The 21,283-nt window shown below is 42.0% G+C and overlaps 1 protein-coding gene across 2 annotated transcripts in view; it reads left to right on the top strand.

Moving 5' to 3' along the window:
- Positions 1-8,036: 8,036 nt before the first annotated feature.
- Positions 8,037-21,283, top strand: part of LOC126109576 (uncharacterized) — a 558,983-nt gene continuing 545,736 nt past the window's right edge. For both annotated transcript variants that reach the window (XR_007523689.1, XM_049914608.1), the window contains exon 1: positions 8,037-8,092. Coding sequence is in view for 1 of the 2 variants with exons in the window: in XM_049914608.1 (XP_049770565.1) it covers positions 8,052-8,092 (41 nt within the window). In the remaining variant the exon portion in view is untranslated. The remainder of the gene's footprint in view (positions 8,093-21,283) is intronic.

Here is a 21,283-nt window from a genome sequence, read left to right as displayed (position 1 = left end):
CTTTTTGTCACACGTCTGCCATTCGACATCTCTTTTATATGGTGAGTAGCAATCTATCCTTCCCATAGTATTGTCGAATTTTTGAGGAGTTTGAAAGGGACTAAACATTGAGGTCATCACCTCCCATTAATTTCTTTAATAATCTACGCCAAAAACTTTCTGGAAGAAGGAAAGTAGAGACTGCCAATTTACTCTTTTCTTTGTGGCATCACCTGAGACAGGGAGCCAGGTGAAAAACAAGAGGAGGAAAATAAACATCAAAAAGTAAGGAACTGCAATGAAATAGGAGATGTAGGCGATCTGAAGCAGCCAGAGTCACAACTGCTCCACCTCCCCTCCTCCTCTCACGCACCTAGTTTGTAGCTGAATGTCAACTTCCTCATCTGATAACAGCTCTTTATTCATTGCAGAATAGTGGCAGAATGCTCGCATCACAGAATGGGGAAAATAAGATGAGACCATGGTGACACTTTAAATGAATACAATAACTCTCTCTAAAGTTTAAAAACCATGTCCACAGCTTGGACATCACCTACCGAGACCAGAATTGTGAAGCACCAGTGTTCATCACAGGGCAGTGAAGTTGGGGGCACTAGCATAATGTGGGGCACCAACAAGGGGCTTCACAATGGCAATACGATGGGTCCCCTTGCCTGATAATATGACAATGAGCCAACTAGACATAGCTATAATGTAATCAACATAGAATAGTAGATATCCTGTGAGAAGTGTGAAGGGAAGATGATCATGTGATCGTCAACCTCCAAAATGGTTTCCTTTTATGTTGTTCATTCTGGAACAGCCAGCCATAAGATGGACAATGCATTATTTTATGCCAACTGATTTGGTAATGACTACATCTACACAGTATACCTTACCATGGATGAATGCCTCTTCAATGAAAGAGGAATCTATCATCAAAGAGCCTCCATATCAGCATGATTCAATAAATACCTGGTGCCTATCTATTCCCCTTACACGTAAGAACAACTATCATCTTAATATTCCCGTATTGTTGGGGCCAAACAGATAACTAGCCTAGATCTGTCAGTTTCAAAACATCATTTGCTAAGGCACTTCAAGTTCAGTGGCTTTGGGCTTCTAACTGGACTCCTTAAGACTTGACAATCAAGAGGGAGTTTATAAAATTTAGAACTTTTTTCCTTCATTCAATTCCCTGTGTGAAATGCCTTCGAGTCCTGTTGGAAAACAAGTTAAACTGGAGACAACATATTGATAAACAAATCTAAATGGTCAGTTCTGCATGTTTTGCTAGGAGCATCTCTCATTGTGGTGGTTTGTTTCACATGTTTTCACTCCTCATTGCCTTCTGGAATTATCTTCTGGAGTGTGTACCTAAAGAAATGACCAGAAGAAGTGACCAGTAAGAATAGCATGTTAAGTAGAAAACTGCTCATCTTGCAGACGCCTTTTTAAAAACCTAAATTCTTGCATTTACTTCCCAATATATTTACAATGTTGCTGACAAAAATAAATTGAAGCTGAACTGTTTCCCCCCCCCCCCCCCATGCAATGTATTCTACCTGGTGCAAAAGTATTCTACTTCCCATCAGACAAAGCAAAAAATGGGTAATCACAACCAGTTCAGAAGAAAACTTAAAAACTCTCTCATTAGTCATTCTTTCTACAAATTAACTGAATATCTAGACTCAAAGATATAAAAGGTATGTTAGCTATATGGCAAGTAGCAGCGTGTTGTGAGGCTTCATGACAACTGCAACCATGGCTGAATATTTACACATGTAGGAAACCATTTTCTCTTAAAAAAGAAACCAGTCTAATTGTTTGTCTGTCTACAACTCAACACCACCAATCCATCCTTTTCATGATACTCTAATTTTTCCATCCTAGATTTTCCATTGTTGAAATATTATGTTGTGTATAAAAGCTGTTTGATAAAAAGTTTTTCAAAGTAGCAGCTTTATTCCTTACTTGGTTCGATTTAGCTGCTACTTACAAGCATACTCTGCAAACCACTGAACAGCATGGTAGGGAATGTCCCACTGCACCCATCATTTTATTAGGGCTCCTTCCCATTCCACTTACATATAGAGATGCAGAAAAAAATTCTGTTGAAATGTGTCTGTGCAGACTGTAATTACTCTAATCTTACCCTCACAATCCCTACAGGAGATGCTGTATATTCCTAGACCCATCATTTAGAGCTGGTTCTTGAAATTTTGTAGTAAGTTTTCTAGGGACAATCTACATATATCTTCAAGTGTCTGCCAGTTCAGTTTCTTCGGTATCTCTGTGACACACTGAGAAGTCGAACAAACCTCTGACCATTCATGCTGTCCTCTTCTGAATATGTTCAATGTCCCCCATTAGTCCTATTTTGCATGCATCACACTAACTTGAGCAATAGTCTCGCATAGGTCAGATGAGTGATTTTTAAGGAATCGCTCTTGTAGACTGACCACATCTCCCTAATATTCTATCAGCGAACCACAGTCTGCCACCAGCTTTGCCTACAGCTGAACCAAAGTGATCCATTAGACATTCCTACAAAAAGTTGGCCTGCAGCCAAGTAAATGTCAAGTTGACAGATTCCAACTGAGACTGTTTGATACCATTTTGTGAAAGTGGACAATTTCACTTTTCTGAAGACTTCAAGCAAGTTGCTAATCTTTGCATCACTTTCAAACCTTATCAAGATATGACTGAATATTTGTATTTAATTATTTTCAGACAGTACTTCATTATAGGTAACAGCATCATCTGAAAAGATTCTGAGGTTGCTATTAATATTGTCTGCAAGATCATTAATACACAAGATCAACAGCAAAGATCCCCACACACTTCCCTGGAGCTCATCTGAAATTACTTCTGCATCATCAAGGACTCTCCATCCAAGGTAAAGAAATCCACTACCCATTCACAAATTTCTCTCAATATTCCACACAATCATAGTTCTGATAATACGCACAGGTGTTGTATTCAGTGAAATACTTTCTGTAAATCAAAAAATACTGCATCTCCATGACTGCCTCGCTCTATGGCTTTCAGGACGTCATGTAAGGAAAGTGTGAGCTGGGTTTCACAAGTTTGATGTTTTTGGAGTTCATGCTGGTTGGCATGGAGTGTGTCATTCTGTTTGAGATCTCTCATTACATTTGAGCTCACGATATGTTCCAAGATTCTGCAACAAAAGGATGTCAAGGCTACTGAACAGTAGTTTGGTGGATCATTCTGCTACCCTGCGTGATCGGTGCTTTTCTCAGCTACTGGGCACAGTTTTCCATTCAGTAGTTAAGTGTGAATGGCACTAATTTATTGTAACAGTATTGTGAAAAGGTTAGTTACAACTCACCATATAGCGGAGATGTTGAGTTACAGATAGGCACAACAAAAAGACTGTCCCAAAATGAGCTTCTGGCCAACAAGGACTTTGTCTCTGACAGCTGAAGTCAGACTACTGGCTTCAGCTGTGAGGGACTGTGGTTGTGTTCATGTGTCTTTTTTTGACAAAGGCTTTGTTGGCCAAAAGCTTGTTTTCTTTTTGTTGTGCCTATCTGTGACTTGGAACCTCTGCTGTATAGTGATTAAGAACTATCCTTTTCACAATATCGTTACATTTCAACCTGGATTTTTCACTGTTTGCACTAATTTATTGTTAATATGTCATACAGATTTTTCTATTATTTGCTTATCTTCTGTTAATGTACACAATGTCTCACTCCAGCATCCACAAAGTTGGTTCTTGATGGGATCTACACAATGTAGTAAATAACTGAACGAATACTTAATTCGTTTTTGTAGCTGCACTGCCCCAAAGGATAACTGTTTAGGGTAAAAGTGGCTGAAACTATGAAAATAAGCCAGCACTCTGTCTTCAAGTGAACAGTCAGAAATTAGGTAGGTACAAAAACAGTGATCTGAGCTTTGTTATTTAATCTGTTTTGACTAATTTTGCTATCTAGCTAAATGCCAACGAATTTCACACACAGTGTTTAACTTACTGTATGATCCTAAGGTATGTTTATGGCACCAGCAAGTCATTTTAAGGTTCTTGGGATGTGATTCGTCTAATGCAACTAAATAAAAGACTCTTTTTATTGTACTATAAGTGGTTTACGTATTATTTGTGAAGCGTCTCCTGTGGAATTTTGAGTTGTTATTTGTGTGTATATGCCACCGGGAGATGTTATTTGGCAGTTTGCATATCAAGGATATCTGAATTTCGGCATTTAATAAACTCATTTCGACTTAGCAACTCGTTTTCGTTCTACATCGTGTTTTGCTCGTAAGTTTGGCAGAAATGCAAAATTAAACTGGCTAGAATTGCACGTTAATTGCGTACATAGCACTGTACAAAAACGGCAAGTGAACTGACGTTTAGCTGTGGTGCATTTCAACAGACAGTTCGCATATTTTGCTGAGATTTCCGACTGGAGCAAATAGAATCCAAGGTATTAAGTGACACCTAACAAGTCGCTACAGTCTACACACACAAAACAATTTTTCCACGCAAAATTAAAATTTTTGATAAAATAAGTGAATTTTATTGACAGTTGAAACAAATCGGATGGAACGTTTTCAAGCTGATGATCACTGAAATCAGAAACGAAGGGCTGAAGCTGTAATGTGATTAATATCATTGCTGCAGTAAGAGGCTATAGACATTACAACAAAGTGGGAAGAGGACTCACTGTACTGAATTGTTTATACACTAAGGAATCTTTACTGTTCCAAGTGAATAGTTTGCAAACAATGTCCTACATAAAGAGATGGACAAGCACCAAAGAAATAAGTCTTTACATGAACATGGAAACAGATGCAGCCACCAGTTACACCTCAGCAGGAAAGAAAAGAAAATCTTGTGCTGTATAACAAAATAGAGTTATGCAATTAAGTGATCAAAGACAAACATGAAATATACACCTCCAGTAATACTGTACACTCAAAATTATTCATTAAATAGCAGTTTTGAAACTTCTGGATTACCTGAAATATGTAAATTATATAGACAACTGTACTATAACTACTATAACTGAGGGGCTTTTGCAATACATTCAATTGAATAGTGAAAATGCTGTACAAACATGTAACAGAGCAAATATTTCAGACCTATTTATGTAACTGTGTGTACTTGGGCACATATTTGTGACATACATACAACTTACATTGTCTACACGTGGATAAATATACAGTAGTCTAGAATAGTCAACCATCAGGTTCCCAAATCAGAAGACATCTGAATTCTCGGGTCTGCTCAGTCCAAATTCAAAACTTTGTTTGGTACAGTCAACATTACTTCACTCCTAAATCCAAGAAAGCTCTACAAATTAGGAGAAATAGTTAAGAAAAGTCAAATTTTAACCATGCTAGAAACAAGATTGCAAAGTGAGAATGCCACCACGTAGCACAGATTTTGGAAATTACAGACTATTCAAAAAGCAAAAAAGGCAAAATAACACCAATAAATATACCCCATGTGGTAGATTGTATGAACAGTTTCTTAAGACATTCAGAGATCCATAATCAAAGTGAAGAACAAAATTAATGACAATTTACTTTGAATGTGCAAATAAAATTTAAACAGTAATTAATGTTAATCAGCCAAGGGGAGGGGGAACAGAAAAGTAACCATGCAATGGGGGGTGATAGAAAAATTAATCTCTAAAATTCCACAAAATCATGGGAAAATTTTGACATGAGTATTTTAATGATCAGTTAGTGCAAGAGAAAATGCAAGGAAATAATTTGTGACTTCCTTGCGCACAAATGGAACAAGCAAAATGGATATTTGTCTAACTGTGTAGAAATTGTAACCACAAAACTGTCAACACATTTCAAACAAAACAAAAAACACCTGACAAGAATTTAGGAGAAATCCGTACTGATCATATCACAATCTCATAGCCACATCACAAGGGGATTTTAAATATGTAGAAGTACACAAATATCCAAATATTTACAGATCACTACCTAACCACAGTGAAACTAAATTTAAAGCCTCAAAAGTTCAGCAAACAGATACAGGTAATACCGAACATGATACTGATTAACTCCAAGCAATGCTATTAGCAAATGAACTCAAAACACAAGCACAAAACTCCAAAGAAATCTCAACAGAAACTTATCGAAACTACATAAACTCAAATTCCTCTACAAAGATGGAAAGAGACATCCATGGTGGAACAGACTGCGCAAGCAGTAAAGTCTAGACAAAGAGCATTCAAATCATCAAATAATAAATTGAAAAAAAAAGTGCCAAGCAACTCCAAGCAGCTTGAAAATTGAACAAAAAGACATTATGAGAAGTCATCTTCAGGCTTATAAAAAACAAGGATTCTTATATGAAACACTTAAAACAAATCTAAATGGATACCAGCCCCAAAAACTGTTTCATGAAAGAAAGTGCACACTTGGCACATAACCAAGAAATAGATAATTTAAAAAACTTCCAAACTGCCCTAAACCCAAAGAAAGATTTGTAACAGAAATTCTAAAAACCAATTCAGATTCACAAGCATCAAATGAAGGGGAAATTGCTGAACAAGAGGTTAAAAATAAGCATTTTGTTAGGACAGAACCGTTGCATTAGTCCTAAAAGCTCCCACACCACAAAACAACCTGAATTCAAATTCGGTGAACATCAGGAAAATTCCAGACCAAACGGATCTTGCCTGAAACAAATTTTAGCTATGAAACTAATTCTCACATCAAAACATTTATAATAAAGTATCTTTATAGATTTTAAGAAAGCTTATTAGAAAAAGTAATCCGAAAGTGGCGAAAACAAATTACAGTTTAAAATTTATGAACCAATCAAATTCAAGAGTGATTCTCAACCCAAATATATATGTTAAACTATTCAGAGACAGCTTTCTGGCTAACAAGTGACATCCGTGACAAAAAAAAATGCATATCAAAATACACAAAACTGAGGCACGACAATACAGCCACAAAACAAGTCTGTCTATATGGGACTGAAGGCACTGAAGAAATCCAATGTGAAAAACGAAAATAACATTTTTAGTTTGAAATCGCATTTAGGAATGAAAATACTGTACATAGAAATTGAACGGGCAGAAATTGCGCTTCAGGGTACTCTTCCTGGCACAAAAATCCAATGAGACCATTACAGTTTGATCCTATGAGCGCAAAAAGGAGCTATTCTGTAAGACAACGTAATACAAACAATAAGAAAAGGTAAAACTAAACCATAAAATGCCCCTAGTTGTACATGGCGTGGTCAAGTAGGTCCCAAACGAGATAATTATTATAATACATTAGGTTTTCGTTACAATAATGAAATGAAGTATTCAGCAGTAATCCAGCGAGAAAACGAAAAATTAGCACTATGGTTACAGGTGGCTGTCAGGAAAAGCGGATTTAATTGAATAGCTCAAACCTTCGCAATGTTTCATCATCTGGTGGAGGAAGACCAAGTCCTGCTCTCCAATTGAAGACTTTTAATTTAAATTCTTCCATCTTCTATCCAACTCTGTTGTCACTAGCTCACTGGATGTCACGCCGATTTCCCCTTTCAACTCGCGCAGTCGCGCACTCTTTCAAACGTCAACAGTGTACAATTCGATTATCGACACTTGTTGTCGATTACATCAAGGTCGATTAAAAGTTAACCGAAAAAATAGGCCTTTCAAAAATTGTAATACACCCCCTCGTTTTAAGTTAAATGAGGGAATTAATCACGATTAAAGTTAACTGAGGTTGTAGACTCGTTTACCTTGAATTCATCGCAGTTGAAAGTGAAACGAGGTAAGCAAGTGCCCGCCGTATGAAGGTGGCATCCCGTTTTGATGTTTTATGGGCCAGTTGTATAATCTTGGGCTGTTTTTTTTTTCCTTTATTGTCTTGGGCTGTAAATCCACGAGGCATTATAGGTAGCTATTTCAACTGGCACCGATATCTCATTGGTTGGCGGTAAGAGCCAATGAGACGTAGCTGCTTGTAGGTAGATCTTTGAACGCTTCGTATGATTTTCGCGGGACCTCTGTCACCATATGAATGCTGATTGTGTCTGTTAGGCTTCCCATTTCGTATGATTGATCGGAAGTGATATGTTTTCAGTCGGCGCGAATTTGGACATTACAGCTGCTTCGTAAGTTTGAAAGATAATTGCATAGCGTTGGTTTGTGATTGTGTATTTTGTTGGGTTGTACGTGTTTTGTAAGAGAGGCTCGTGATACGTAATTGCAGTCAAGAGGGAATGAGCTAACGCCTTTTAAGTGTATTGTTGGGTAAATAGCTCCGGTTTTTAGTTTGGGAACAAGTGAAGGATTAGGGGTTTTTGGATATGTATGCCTATTAACGCGTTCGAACCAAAAACTTCGTATTGGACCGCAGTATGAATATACGGATATTTGCTAGAATGTAAATATAACTGCGGAAAGCGCCCTATATTAAAGACTGTGTCACGACACATTCTTTGCAGTCTCATGTGTAAATTAAACCAGTTTTATTAGGATTCCTTGAAAACTTTAGAATTTGTGCATACGGTGAATATTTGAATGCAAATAAACGATACTAAACGAGAACCTGCGGTGTTCACGTGTGGAATGACAGATACTCAAATGAAACATGGTGACAAAAATAAAATTGCAATTTTAAAACCCCACAGGAAGTAAAATGCTTTTAGTAACATGATGGCTGAGGTACTAGACCTATGTATATTACAAGGATAAAAAAAAAATCACGTATCACATTTTAATTTTTATAATTTTTTCCTAATTAAAAAAGTAATTTTTCTATAACTTAGTTGATTGTGCAATAAAGCTTAGGTGTACTGCATAAGTACGCTTGCTCAATATACAGACTGAATAACATCGGGGATAGGCTACTACCTTGTCTCACTCCCTTCCCAACCACTGCTTCCCTTTCGTGCCCCTCAACTCTTATATCTGCCATTTGGTTTCTATACAAATTGTAAATAGCCTTTCGCTCCCTATATTTTACCTCTGCCACCTTCAGAATTTGAAAGAGAGTATTCCAATCAACATTATCCATAGCATTCTCTAAGTCTACAAATGCTAGAAACGTAGGTTTGCCTTTCCTTAATCTAGCTTCTAAGATAAGTTGTAGGGTCAGTATTGCCTCATGTGTTCCAATATTTCTACAGAATCCAAACAGATCTTCCCCGAGGTCGGCTTCTACTAGTTTTTCCATTCGTCTGTAAAGAATTTGCGTTAGTATTTTGCAGCCGTGACTTATTAAACTAATAGTTCGGTAATTTTCACATCTGTCAACACCTGCTTTCTTTGGGATTGGAATTATTATATTCTTCTTGAAGTTTGAGGGTGTTTCGCCTGTCTCATACATCTTGCTCACCAGATGGTAGAGTTTTGTCAGGACTGGTTCTCCCAAGGCTGGCAATAGTTCTAATGGAATGTTGTCTACTCCCGGAGCTTTGTTGCGACTCAGGTCTTTCAGTGCTCTGTCAAACTCTTCACGCAGTATCGTATCTCCCATTTCATCTTCTTCCATTTCTATAACATTGCCCACAAGTAAATCACCTTTGTATAGGCCCTCTATATACTCCTTCCACCTTTCTGCTTTCCCTTCTTTGCTTAGAACTGGGTTCCCATCTGAGCTCTTGATATTCATACAAGTGGCTCTGTTTTCTCTAAAGGTCTCTTTAATTTCTCTGTAGGCAGTATCTATCTTACCCCTAGTGAGATAAGCCTCTACATTCTTACATTTGTCCTCTAGCTATCCCTGCTTAGCCATTTTGTACTTCCTGTCGATCTCATTTTTGAGACGTTTGTATTCCCTTTTGCTTGCTTCATTTACTGTGTTTTTATATTTTCTCCTTTCATCAATTAAATTCAATATTTCTTCTGTTACCCAAGGATTTCTACTAGCCCTCGTCTTTTTACCTACTTGATTCTCTGCTACCTTCACTACTTCATCCCTCAGAGCTACCCATTCATCTTCAACTGTATTTCTTTCCCCCATTCCTGTCAGTTGCTCCCTTACACTCTCCCTTACACTCTGTACAACCTCTGGTTCTTTCAGTTTATCCAGGTCCCATCTCCTTAAATTCCCGCCTTTTTGCAGTTTCTTCAGTTTCAATCTACAGTTCATAACCAAGAGATTGTGGTCAGAGTCCACATCTGCCCCTGGAAATGTCTTAAAATTTAAAACTTCGTTCCTAAATCTCTGTCTTACCATTATATAATCTATCTGAAACCTGTCAGTATCTCCAGGCTTTTTCCATGTATACAATCTTCGTTTATGATTCTTGAACCAAGTGTTAGCTATGATTAAGTTGTGCTCTGTGCAAAATTCTACCAGGCGGCTTCCTCTTTCATTCCTTCCCCCCAATCCATATTCACCTACTAAGTTTCCTTCTCTCCCTTTTCCTACTGACGAATTCCAGTCTCCCATGACTATTAAATTTTCGTCTCCCTTAACTATCTGAATAATTTCTTTTATTTTGTCATACATTTCTTCCATTTCTTAGTCATCTGCAGAGCTAGTAGGCATATAAACTTGTATTACTGTACTAGGCGTGGGCTTCGTGTCTATCTCGGCCACAATAATGCGTTCACTATGCTGTTTGTAGTAGCTTACCCGCATTCCTATTTTTTTATTCATTATTGATCCTACTCCTGCATTGCCCCTATTTGATTTTGTATTCATAACCCTGTATTCGCCTGACCAAAAGTCTTGTTCCTCCTGACACCGAACTTCACTAATTCCCACTATCTAACTTTAACCTATCCATTTCCCTTTTTAAATTTTCTAACCTACCTGCCCGATTAAGGGATCTGACATTCTACGCCCCGATCTGTAGAATGCCAGTTTTCTTTCTCCTGATAACTAAGTCGTCCTGAGTAGTCCCAAGCCGGAGATCCCAATGGGGGACTATTTTACCTGTGGAATATTTTACCCAAGAGGACGTCATCATCATGTAACCATACAGTAAAGCTGCATGCCCTCGGGAAAAATTACGGATGTAGTTTCCTCTTGCTTTCAGCCGTTCGCAGTACCAGCACAGCAAGGCTGTTTTGGTTAGTGTTAAAAGGCCAGATCAGTCAATCATCCAGACTATTGCCCTTGCAGCTACTGAAAAGGCTGCTGACTCTCTTCCAGAACCACACATTTGTCTGGCCTCTCAACAGATGCCCCTCCGTTGTGGTTGCACCTACGGTACGGCTATCTGTATCTCTGAGGCGCGCAAGCCTCCCCACCAACGGCAAGGTCCATGGTTCATTGGGGGAGGAAGAAGATGCTGTGATATGCAAATGATTAGCTTCTCAGAGCATTCACACAAGTTTGTTGCCAGTGGTGACACCTACAACGTGCTGACATGAGGAAAGTTTCCAACCGATTTCTCACACACAACAGTTGACCGGCGTTGCCTGATGAAACGTTGTTGTGATGCCTCGTGTAAAGAGGGGAGATGTGTACCATCACGTTTCCGACTTTGATAAAGGTCGGATTGTAGGCTATCGCGATTGCAGTTTATCGTAGCGCGACATTGCTGCTCGTGTTTGTCGAGATCCAATGACTGTTGACAGAATATGGAATCGGTGAGTTCAGGAGGGTAATACGGAACGCCGTGCTGGATCCCATCGGCCTCGTATCACTAGCAGCCGAGATGACACGCATTTTATCCGCATGGCTGATGGATCGTACAGCCACATCTCGATCCCTCAGTTAACAGATGAAGACGTTTGCAAGACAATGACCATCTGCACGAGTTAGACGACGTTTGCAGCAGCACGGACTATCAGCGAGGAGACCGTGGCTGCGGTTACCCTTGACGCTGCATCACAGACAGGAGTGCCTGCGTTGGTGTACTCGACGACGAACCTTTGTGCACGAATGGCAAAACGTTATTTTTTCGGTTGAATCCAGATTCTGTTTACAGCATCATGATGGTCGCATCCGTGTTTGGCGACATCGCGGTGAACGCACATTTGTCATTGCCATACTGGCATATCACCCAGTGTGATTGTATGGGGTGCCATTGGTTACACGTCTTGGTCACCTCTTGTGCGCATTGACGGCACTTTGAACAGTGGAAGGTACATTTCAGATGTGTTACGACCTGTGGCTCTACCCTTCATTCGATCCCTGTGAAACCCTACATTTCAGCAGGATAATGCATGACCACATGTTGCAGGTTCTGTACGGACCTTTCTGGATACAGAAAATGTTCAACTGCTGCCCTGGCCAGCACATTCTCCAGATCTCTCGCCAACTGAAAACGTCTGGTCAATGGTGGCCGAGCAACTGGCTCTTCACAATACGCCAGTCACTACTCTTGATGAACTATGGTGTCATGTTGAAGCTGCATGGGCAGCTGTACCAGTACACCCCTTTCAAGCTCTGTTTGACTCAATGCCCAGGTGTATCAAGGCTGTTATTGTGGCCTGAGGTGGTTGTTCTGGGTACTGATTTCTCAGAATCTATGCACCCAAACTGCTTGAAAATGTAATCACATGTCAGTTGTAGTATAATATATCTGTCCAATGAATACCTGTTTATCATCTGCATTTCGTCTTGGTGTAACAATCTTAATGGCCAGTAGTGTAAAAATTTGTAACATCTAATATATCATCCTTGTAGCATGATATTTTATGACGTGCTGTCTGTCTGGCTTTTGTTTTTGGTTCTTCAGCTGATGTTGTTGTTGAGGTCTTCAGTCCTGAGACTGGTTTGATGCAGCTCTCCATGCTACTCTATCCTGTGCAAGCTTTTTCATCTCCCAGTACCTACTGCAACCTACATCCTTCTGAATCTGCTTAGTGTATTCATCTCTTGGTTTCCCTCTACGATTTTTACCCTCCACGCTGCCCTCCAATACTAAATTGGTGATCCCTTGATGCCTCAGAACATGTCCTACCAACCGATCCCTTCTTCTGGTCAAGTTGTGCCACAAACTTCTCTTCTCCCCAATCCTATTCAATACTTCTTCATTAGTTATGTGATCTACCCATCTAATCTTCAGCATTCTTCTGTAGCACCACATTTCGAAAGCTTCTATTCTCTTCTTGTCCAAACTATTTATCGTCCATGTTTCACTTCCATACATGGCTACACTCCATACGAATACTTTCAGAAATGACTTCCTGACACTTAAATCAATACTGGATGTTAACAAATTTCTCTTCTTCAGAAACGCTTTCCTTGCCATTGCCAGCCTACATTTTATATCCTCTCTACTTCGACCATCATCAGTTATTTTGCTCCCCAAATAGCAAAACTCCTTTACTACTTTAAGTGCCTCATTTCCTAATCTAATTCCCTCAGCATCACCCGACTTAATTACACTACATTCCATTATCCTTGTTTTGCTTTTGTTGATGTTCATCTTATATCCTCCTTTCAAGACACTGTCCATTCCATTCAACTGCTCTTCAAAGTCCTTTGCTGTCTCTGACAGAATTACAATGTCATCGGCGAACCTCAAAGTTTTTATTTCTTCTCCCTGAATTTTAATACCTACTCCGAATTTTTCTTTTGTTTCCTTTACTGCTTGCTCAATATACAGATTGAACAACATCGGAGAGAGGCTACAACCCTGTCTTACTCCCTTCCCAACCACTGCTTCTCTTTCATGTCCCTCGACTCTTATAACTGCCATCTGGTTTCTGTACAAATTGTAAATAGCCTTTCGCTCCCTGTATTTTACCCCTGCCACCTTTAGAATTTGAAAGAGAGTATTCCAGTCAACATTGTCAAAAGCTTTCTCTAAGTCTACAAATGCTAGAAATGTAGGTTTGCCTTTCCTTAATCTTTCTTCTAAGATAAGTCGTAAGGTCAGTATTGCCTCACGTGTTCCAGTGTTTCTACAGAATCCAAACTGATCTTCCCCGAGGTTGGCTTCTACTAGTTTTTCCATTCGTCTGTAAAGAATTTGTGTTAGTATTTTGCAGCTGTGACTTATTAAACTGATAGTTCGGTAATTTTCACATCTGTCAACACCTGCTTTCTTTGGGATTGGAATTATTACATTCTTCTTGAAATCTGAGGATATTTCGCCTGTTTCATACATCTTGCTCACCAGATGGTAGAGTTTTGTCAGGACTGGCTCTCCCACGGCCGTCAGTAGTTCCAATGGAATATTGTCTACTCCGGGGGCCTTGTTTCGACTCAGGTCTTTCATTGCTCTGTCAAACTCTTCACGCAGTATCATATCTCCCATTTCATCTTCATCTACATCCTCTTCCATTTCCATAATATTGTCCTCAAGTACATCGCCCTTGTATAGACCCTCTATATACAAGTCATAACCAATAGATTGTGGTCAGAGTCCACATCTGCCCCTGGAAATGTCTTACAATTTAAAACCTGGTTCCTAAATCTGTCTTACCATTATATAATCTATCTGATACCTTTTAGTATCTCCAGGGTTCTTCCATGTACACAACCTTCTTTCATGATTCTTAAACCAAGTGTTAGTTATGATTGTTGTGCTCTGTGCAAAATTCTACCAGGCGGCTTCCTCTTTCATTTCTGTCCCCCAATCCATATTCACCTACTATGTTTCCTTCTCTCCCTTTTCCTACACTCGAATTCCAGTCACGCATGACTATTAAATTTTCGTCTCCCTTCACAATCTGAATAATTTCTTTTATTTCATCATACATTTCTTCAATTTCTTCGTCATCTGCAGAGCTAGTTGGCATATAAACTTGTACTACTGTAGTAGGTGTGGGCTTCGTATCTATCTTGGCCACAATAATACGTTCACTATGCTGTTTGTAGTAGCTTACCCGCATTCCTATTTTCCTATTCATTATTAAACCTACTCCTGCATTACCCCTATTTGATTTTGTGTTTATAACCCTGTAGTCACCTGACCAGAAGTCTTGTTCCTCCTGCCACCGAACTTCACTAATTCCCACTATATCTAACTTCAACCTATCCATTTCCCTTTTTAAATTTTCTAACCTACCTGCCCGATTAAGGGATCTGACATTCCATGCTCCGATCCGTAGAACGCCAGTTTTCTTTCTCCTGATAACGACATCCTCTTGAGTAGTCCCCGCCCGGAGATCCGAATGGGGGACTATTTTACCTCCGGAATATTTTACCCAAGAGGACGCCATCATCATTTAATCATAAAGTAAAGCTGCATGCCCTCGGGAAAAATTACGGCCGTAGTTTCCCCTTGCTTTCAGCCGTTCGCAGTACCAGCACAGCAAGGCCGTTTTGGTTATTGTTACAAGGCCAGATCAGTCAATAATCCAGACTGTTGCCCCTGCAACTACTGAAAAGGCTGCTGCCCCTCTTCAGGAACCACACGTTTGTCTGGCCTCTCAACAGATACCCCTCCGTTGTGGTTGTACCTACGGTACGGCTATCTGTATCGCTGAGGCACGGAAGCCTCCCGACCAACGGCAATGTCCATGGTTCATGGGGGGTCAGCTGATGTAGGATTCATAATTTTTCTGATGTTTTACCAGTAAAAGTGGCTGGCATTGTCAAAGCTTCATCCTCCATTGCTGGTGGCGGAGTGTAGTGGAGTCGAGCTCGCAGCCGTAGATTTTATGTACCTTGTGTGCTGATGTCCAAGGGCCTCTTTCCATAGTCAATTCCGGTGTGGTTCTTAGCTTGCTATGTGCAGCAGTCGTTCTGCAGCATGGGAATTCAGGATCCATTCACCTTGAGGTGTTTTTCATTCTTGTTAGTGCCGTGTTTGTGTATTTCTGTAGCTGCTCTGATGAAGCAGGTGTGATAGCTCTTGTCTACAGCAGTAACTTCCATTTCGATGAATTTTACTGTGCTCAGTCACACACAATGCGTACTATGTACATGTGGAAAAGTTTGTATTGGAATGACAGGATGATCAATGAATACCAGGACCACGTAAAATAAGCGGCATTGCAGGTTGGGGCAGGTGCAGAAATTTGTCATGGCAGAGCATGAGACCAGCCACATAGTAAAATTTGCTGACACAGAAGTTACTTGTGTAGAGATCAGCTATCACACCACCTTGTTCAGAGACGCCATAGAAATACGCAACATGACACTAGCTTCAACAAGAAAGAAGAAAGCTTAAAGGTGAACAGACCCTGGATTCCCTTGCAGCAGTGAATGACTGTTGCAGGTAGTAATGAGAGAACTGCACCGGAAATAACTACACCAAACCCAGTAGTCTGTTTGTGTGCCAGCAGTAGTCTGTGCGCCAGCAGTCTGTCACGAAACCTTCAACTACTTTCTACCATTTTTTGTGATGGACATGCAATTCTGTTCTTTTAATTTGAGTTAGTTTTTATGATGGCATTAGCTGAAATGGCATTATAAGTAAACATATTAAGTGATGCTGATGTTTTTATTTGTGGAATATTTACAATGATCATGGACTTGTACAGGAAATTTATTTCCTGTATTGTCACTTCCAGATTGTTGCATGAGAATCTCTATGTTGAAGCTTTAACATGATAATACAGTCATTGCAATAGCAAGATGGCATGTCTGCTTAATGATGGGACATATGTGGTGCACTTATGGTCTAGGGGTAGTACCTGTGAGTACTAATCAAACTGTACATGGTCCCAGGTTCGAAACATGCCACCACTTAAATTTGATTAATAATCGTGATTGTCAGCCAAAGACTTCCGGCATAACAAGCCACCCTCATTCTTTCAATGGTCGGCCTTCTCAAAAGGATGAGGAGTGGACAGAGGTTCAGAGCAACTGGGGTGGGTAACTGCCCTTAAAGGCAGAAAAATCAGCAAAGATAAACAGCATGAGGATGCAGAAGGCAAAGGAAACCACTGCATTAGAGGCACATAACTTGTATCCTCAGGACATGTGGCCTGTAAGTGAGAGTGTCATGATGACCTCTCCATTGGCAAAAGATTCTGGACTAGTCCCCTGTTCAGATCTCTGGGAGGGGATTGCCATAGGGGAAGGTGACCGTGAGAAAAAGTTTCAATAATCAATGAAAGGATAACATTCTAAGAGTTTGGCCATTGAATTTCAGAAGTTCAAATGTGGCATGGAAGCTAGAAAATACTGAAAAGGGAAATGCAGAGGCTCAATCTAAATATAGTAGTAGTAGTGGTGAGTGAAGGGAAATGAAAAAGACAAAGATTTTTGGTCAGATGAGTATATGGTAATACCAACAACAGCAGAAAATGGTATAACATAAGAATAATTTATTATGAATAGTGTGTGCCCCCTTGCAGGTCCGGGGGCTAGAATAGGTCAAAAGTATTACTGCCTGTCATAAGAGGCGACTAAAAGGAGTCTCGTGCTTTTTGGCCTTTGTGATGGTCCTCTGTAGGATTTGACCTCCATTTTTCAAAATTTTCCTGACGAGCAAGCCAGTTGGGTAAGGGCACCTTACATGGTGCTTCGTGTCCATCGTGCATCGAGATATATAGCCAACTTCCTTCTTCTGGCATTGCAGTCCCACTCATCCTCCATCTCTTGGGTGAGGACACCTTTGTGATTGTTTTCCTCCACCCACTATGCAGTGTAGTTTCCTGCACCGATGATGACCATGGAATTCTTTGCACCTCATATCCAGCACTGTAGCATGTCCGTTGTGGTGGGGCTGCCATGTACCCTGTCGGTTGATGCCTCCACTGTTAACTCCCCACGTGTGCCAAGGAGTAGATGCCACTCACCCTGGGGCATCAGGACTCCCGGCAATGGCCATCATGCCAGGTGGCCTTTGCTGCGGCCGGGAGGTGCCCGTGCTCCCGCACCACCTACTTCGGGTGCAACAACCCCCCCCCCCCCCCCCCCCCCGCCCTCCCTCCCCAACCATCAGGGATTTCAGTCTCCACTTCTGAGCCAGAGAAGCGTAAGGCCTCTTCGGCTCCTCTCACCAGGAAGGGGTCCCTTTGGTCACTTTCTTCCAGGTTTCTGCTAGTGGGAAAGGTGACACCTGCCAGTGGCTGAAGAGCCCAAAAGCAGCTGGTTGTAGGGCTTCACACTCATCCTCAGTCCCAGAGACTAAATCAGTGAAGTCCTCCCAGCCAGGGAAACCCAAGGAACAGTGCGAGAAATCAGAAAAGAAGACCCCCAAGAACAAGGAACTTGTGGTGGCGCACACACCACTGCTTCCTAAAAGCTCTGCTGGACCCTCACACACAATGGATATAGACTGCTCGGGCAAAAAGTCGGTGGCAGCAGGTGACCCTGAGGCATAAACTGCCTCATTGAACGTTCCAAGCCTTCCCAGTCGCACGCTGATGTCATCCTCCAGTGGAATTGCGGCAGTTTTTTGCACCGCCTGGCTGAGCTATGGCAACTGTTAAGCTTTACACCTGCTTTCTGCATTGCCCTCCAGGAAACCTGGTTCCCGGCAATGCAGACCCCTGCCCTCTGCAACTATAAGGGATATTACATGAACCGTAGCTATTATAATAGTGTCGGGTGGAGTTCACATTTGTCGTAAACTCGGTCTGTAGTGAAAATGTGTGCCTTCAAACCCCTCTTGAAGCTGTGGCTGTCAGAATATGGATGACACTGGAAATAACTGTCTGCAACGTATATCTCCCTCCAGATGGTGCAGTACCCCTGAATGTATTAGATGCACTGATTTATAAACTCACTAAACCTTTCCTACTTTTGGGAGATTTTAACGCCCATAACCCCTTGTGGGGTGGCACCGTGGTTACTGGCCGAGGCAGAGCTGTTGAAACTTTACTGACGCAATTCGATCTCTGCCTCCTAAATACTGGGCCCGCCACATATTTGAGTGTGGTTAGTTACTTGCGAATTGATTTATCAATTCGCAGCCCAGGACGTTTCCCATCTATCCACTGGAGATCACGTGACGACCTGTGTGGTAGTGACCACTTCCCCATCTTCCTGTCACTGCCCCTGTGTCAGGCCCACAGATGCCTGCCCAGATGGCCTTTAAACAAGGTGGATTGGGGAACTTTAACTTAAACTCTCCCTGACATGGTAACATCGATGTGACGGTTGAACAGGTGATCCCTCGCTCTTTAGGGTGCCCCCCCCCCCCCCTCGGCGAGAAACAGTCCCTTGGTGGTCGCCGGAAATTACTGAGGCAATTAGTTGGCAAGCTCTACAGTGACATGAGCGGCACTCTTTACAGTATCTGATAGCCTTTAAGCGGCTCCGTACCCGTGTATGCCAGCTTGTAAAACGACGGAAACAGGAGTGTTGGTAGAGGTAAGTGTCGACCATTGGGTGCCATATGTCACCTTCCCATGTCTGGACAGAGATCAGATGTCTTTTTGGGTACCAGACCCCAACAGGTGTCCCTGGTGTTACCGTCAATGGCGTGCTCTGTACCGACGCAAATGCGAATGCCGAGCACTATGTTTGAACCTCTGCGTTGGAGAACTACACCCCAGCCTTTTGCACCCTGAAACGGTGAGTGGAAAGTAAAGTCCTCTCATTCACTACACGCCACAGTGAACCCTTTAACGCTCCATTTATGGAGTGGGAGCTCCTCAGCGCACTTGCACATTGACCCGGCACAGCTCGTGGGCCGGATTGGATCCACATTCAGATGATCTCTCTTCTGACTACAAGTGCCATTTCCTCATCATCTTCAACTAGATCTGGTGTGATGGCCTCTTTTCATCGCAAGGCGGGAGAACACTGTCGTTCCACTGCTCAAACCCAGTAAAAACCCCCTTGATGCGGATAGTAATTGGCCCATCGGCCCTACCGACGTTCTTTATAAGCTGCTGGAACATATTGTGTGTTGGTTGTTGGGTTGGGAGATGGAGTCACATGGCCTACTAGCTCCATGTCAGGGCGGTTTCTGCCAGGGTCGCTCTACCACTGATAATATTGTGTCCCTCAAGTCTGCCATCCAAACAGCCTTTTTCAGACACCAACATCTGGTTGCTGTCTTTTTTGACATACGTAAAGCATTTGACACGACCTGTTGACATCATATCCTTGCCACATTGTATAAGTGGGGTCTCCACTTATCCAAAACTTCCTCTAGCTCCGTACGCTGTGTCCAGGTTGGTGCCTCCCATAATCCGCCCCCCCCCCCCCCCTCCCTCATATTCAGGAGAATGGCATTCCTCGGGGCTCCGTATTGTGTGTATCTCAATTTTGTAGTGCCAATCAACGGCTTAGCAGCAGCTGTAGGGCTGTCGGTCTCGCCTTCACTGTATGCAGATGGCTTCTGCGTTTTGTACTGCTCCTCCAGTACTGGCGTTGCTGAGCAGCACATGCAGGGTGCCATTCACAAGGCACAGTCATGGGCTCTAGCCCACAGCTTCCAGTTTTCTGCCGCAAAATCGTGTGTCGTGCACTTCTGTCAGCGTCGTACCATTCGTCCGGAACCTGAACTTTATCTTATTGATGATCCACTCACTGTAGTGGGGATACAGTGATTCTTAGGACATCCAGAAGCTCAATTGACTTAGTCAGCGTAAGCAGAAGTGCTGGCAGCATCTCAGTGCCCTCCGCTCCCTGAGCAACACCAACTAGGGTGCAGATCGCTCTGCGCTGCTGCAGCTCTACAGAGCCCTTGTTCAATCCTGCCTTCACTATGGGAGTCCGGTTTACGGCTCGGTGGTGCCCTCAGCATTGCATTTAGTCAACCCAGTGCACCACTGTGGCATTTGCCTAGCGACAGGAGCTTTTAGAAAGAGTCGTGTGACCAGTGTCCTGGTGGAGGCCGGAGTCCCTCGATTTTGGATCTGATGTGCACAACTGCTTGACAGTTTTGTTGCACACATTCGTAGCTCCTCTGAGCATCTGAATTACTGTCTTCTTTTCCCGCATGCAGCAGTTTACCTCCCGCATCGGCGGCCAACATTAGGGCTCACGATTTCGGTTCGCGTGTGATCCCTTCTCTCTGAACTGGAGTCCTTCTCTTTACCATCTCTGCTTGAGGTCCATTCACGTACACCTCCACGGTGTATACCTCAGCCGAAACGTTGTCTGGACCTTTTGCACGGCCCTAAGGACCATTTTAACACCGACACTCTCCGCTGTCGCTTCCTCTCAATTCTTGACGTGTACTGGGACTCTGAAGTTGTTTACTCGATGGCTGATGGTAATGTTAGCTTCGCCTATGTTCAGAGACCATATTGAACAGCATTCCTTGCCTGCCAGCTGCAGTGTATTTACTGCAGAGCTGGTGGCCATATCTCATCCACTTTAGTACATTCGTTCCTGTTCTGGTAAGCAGTTTCCTCTGTTCTGACTCCCTGAGCAGCTTACGAGCTACCGACCAGTGCTACCCTCACCATCCTTTAGTAGCAAACATGCAGGAGGCCACGTCTGCCTGGGAACGGTCCACTTGTTCAGTGGTGTTTGTGTGGACCCCAGGACATGTTGAAATCCCAGGTAACGAACTTGTTGACAGGCTATGCGGAAACCT

Source organism: Schistocerca cancellata, chromosome 12 (genome assembly GCF_023864275.1).
Source record: "Schistocerca cancellata isolate TAMUIC-IGC-003103 chromosome 12, iqSchCanc2.1, whole genome shotgun sequence".
Taxonomy (NCBI): Eukaryota; Metazoa; Arthropoda; class Insecta; order Orthoptera; family Acrididae; genus Schistocerca; species Schistocerca cancellata.
Note: the sequence above shows the minus strand (reverse complement) of the source record. Positions and strands in the feature narration are given on the sequence as shown.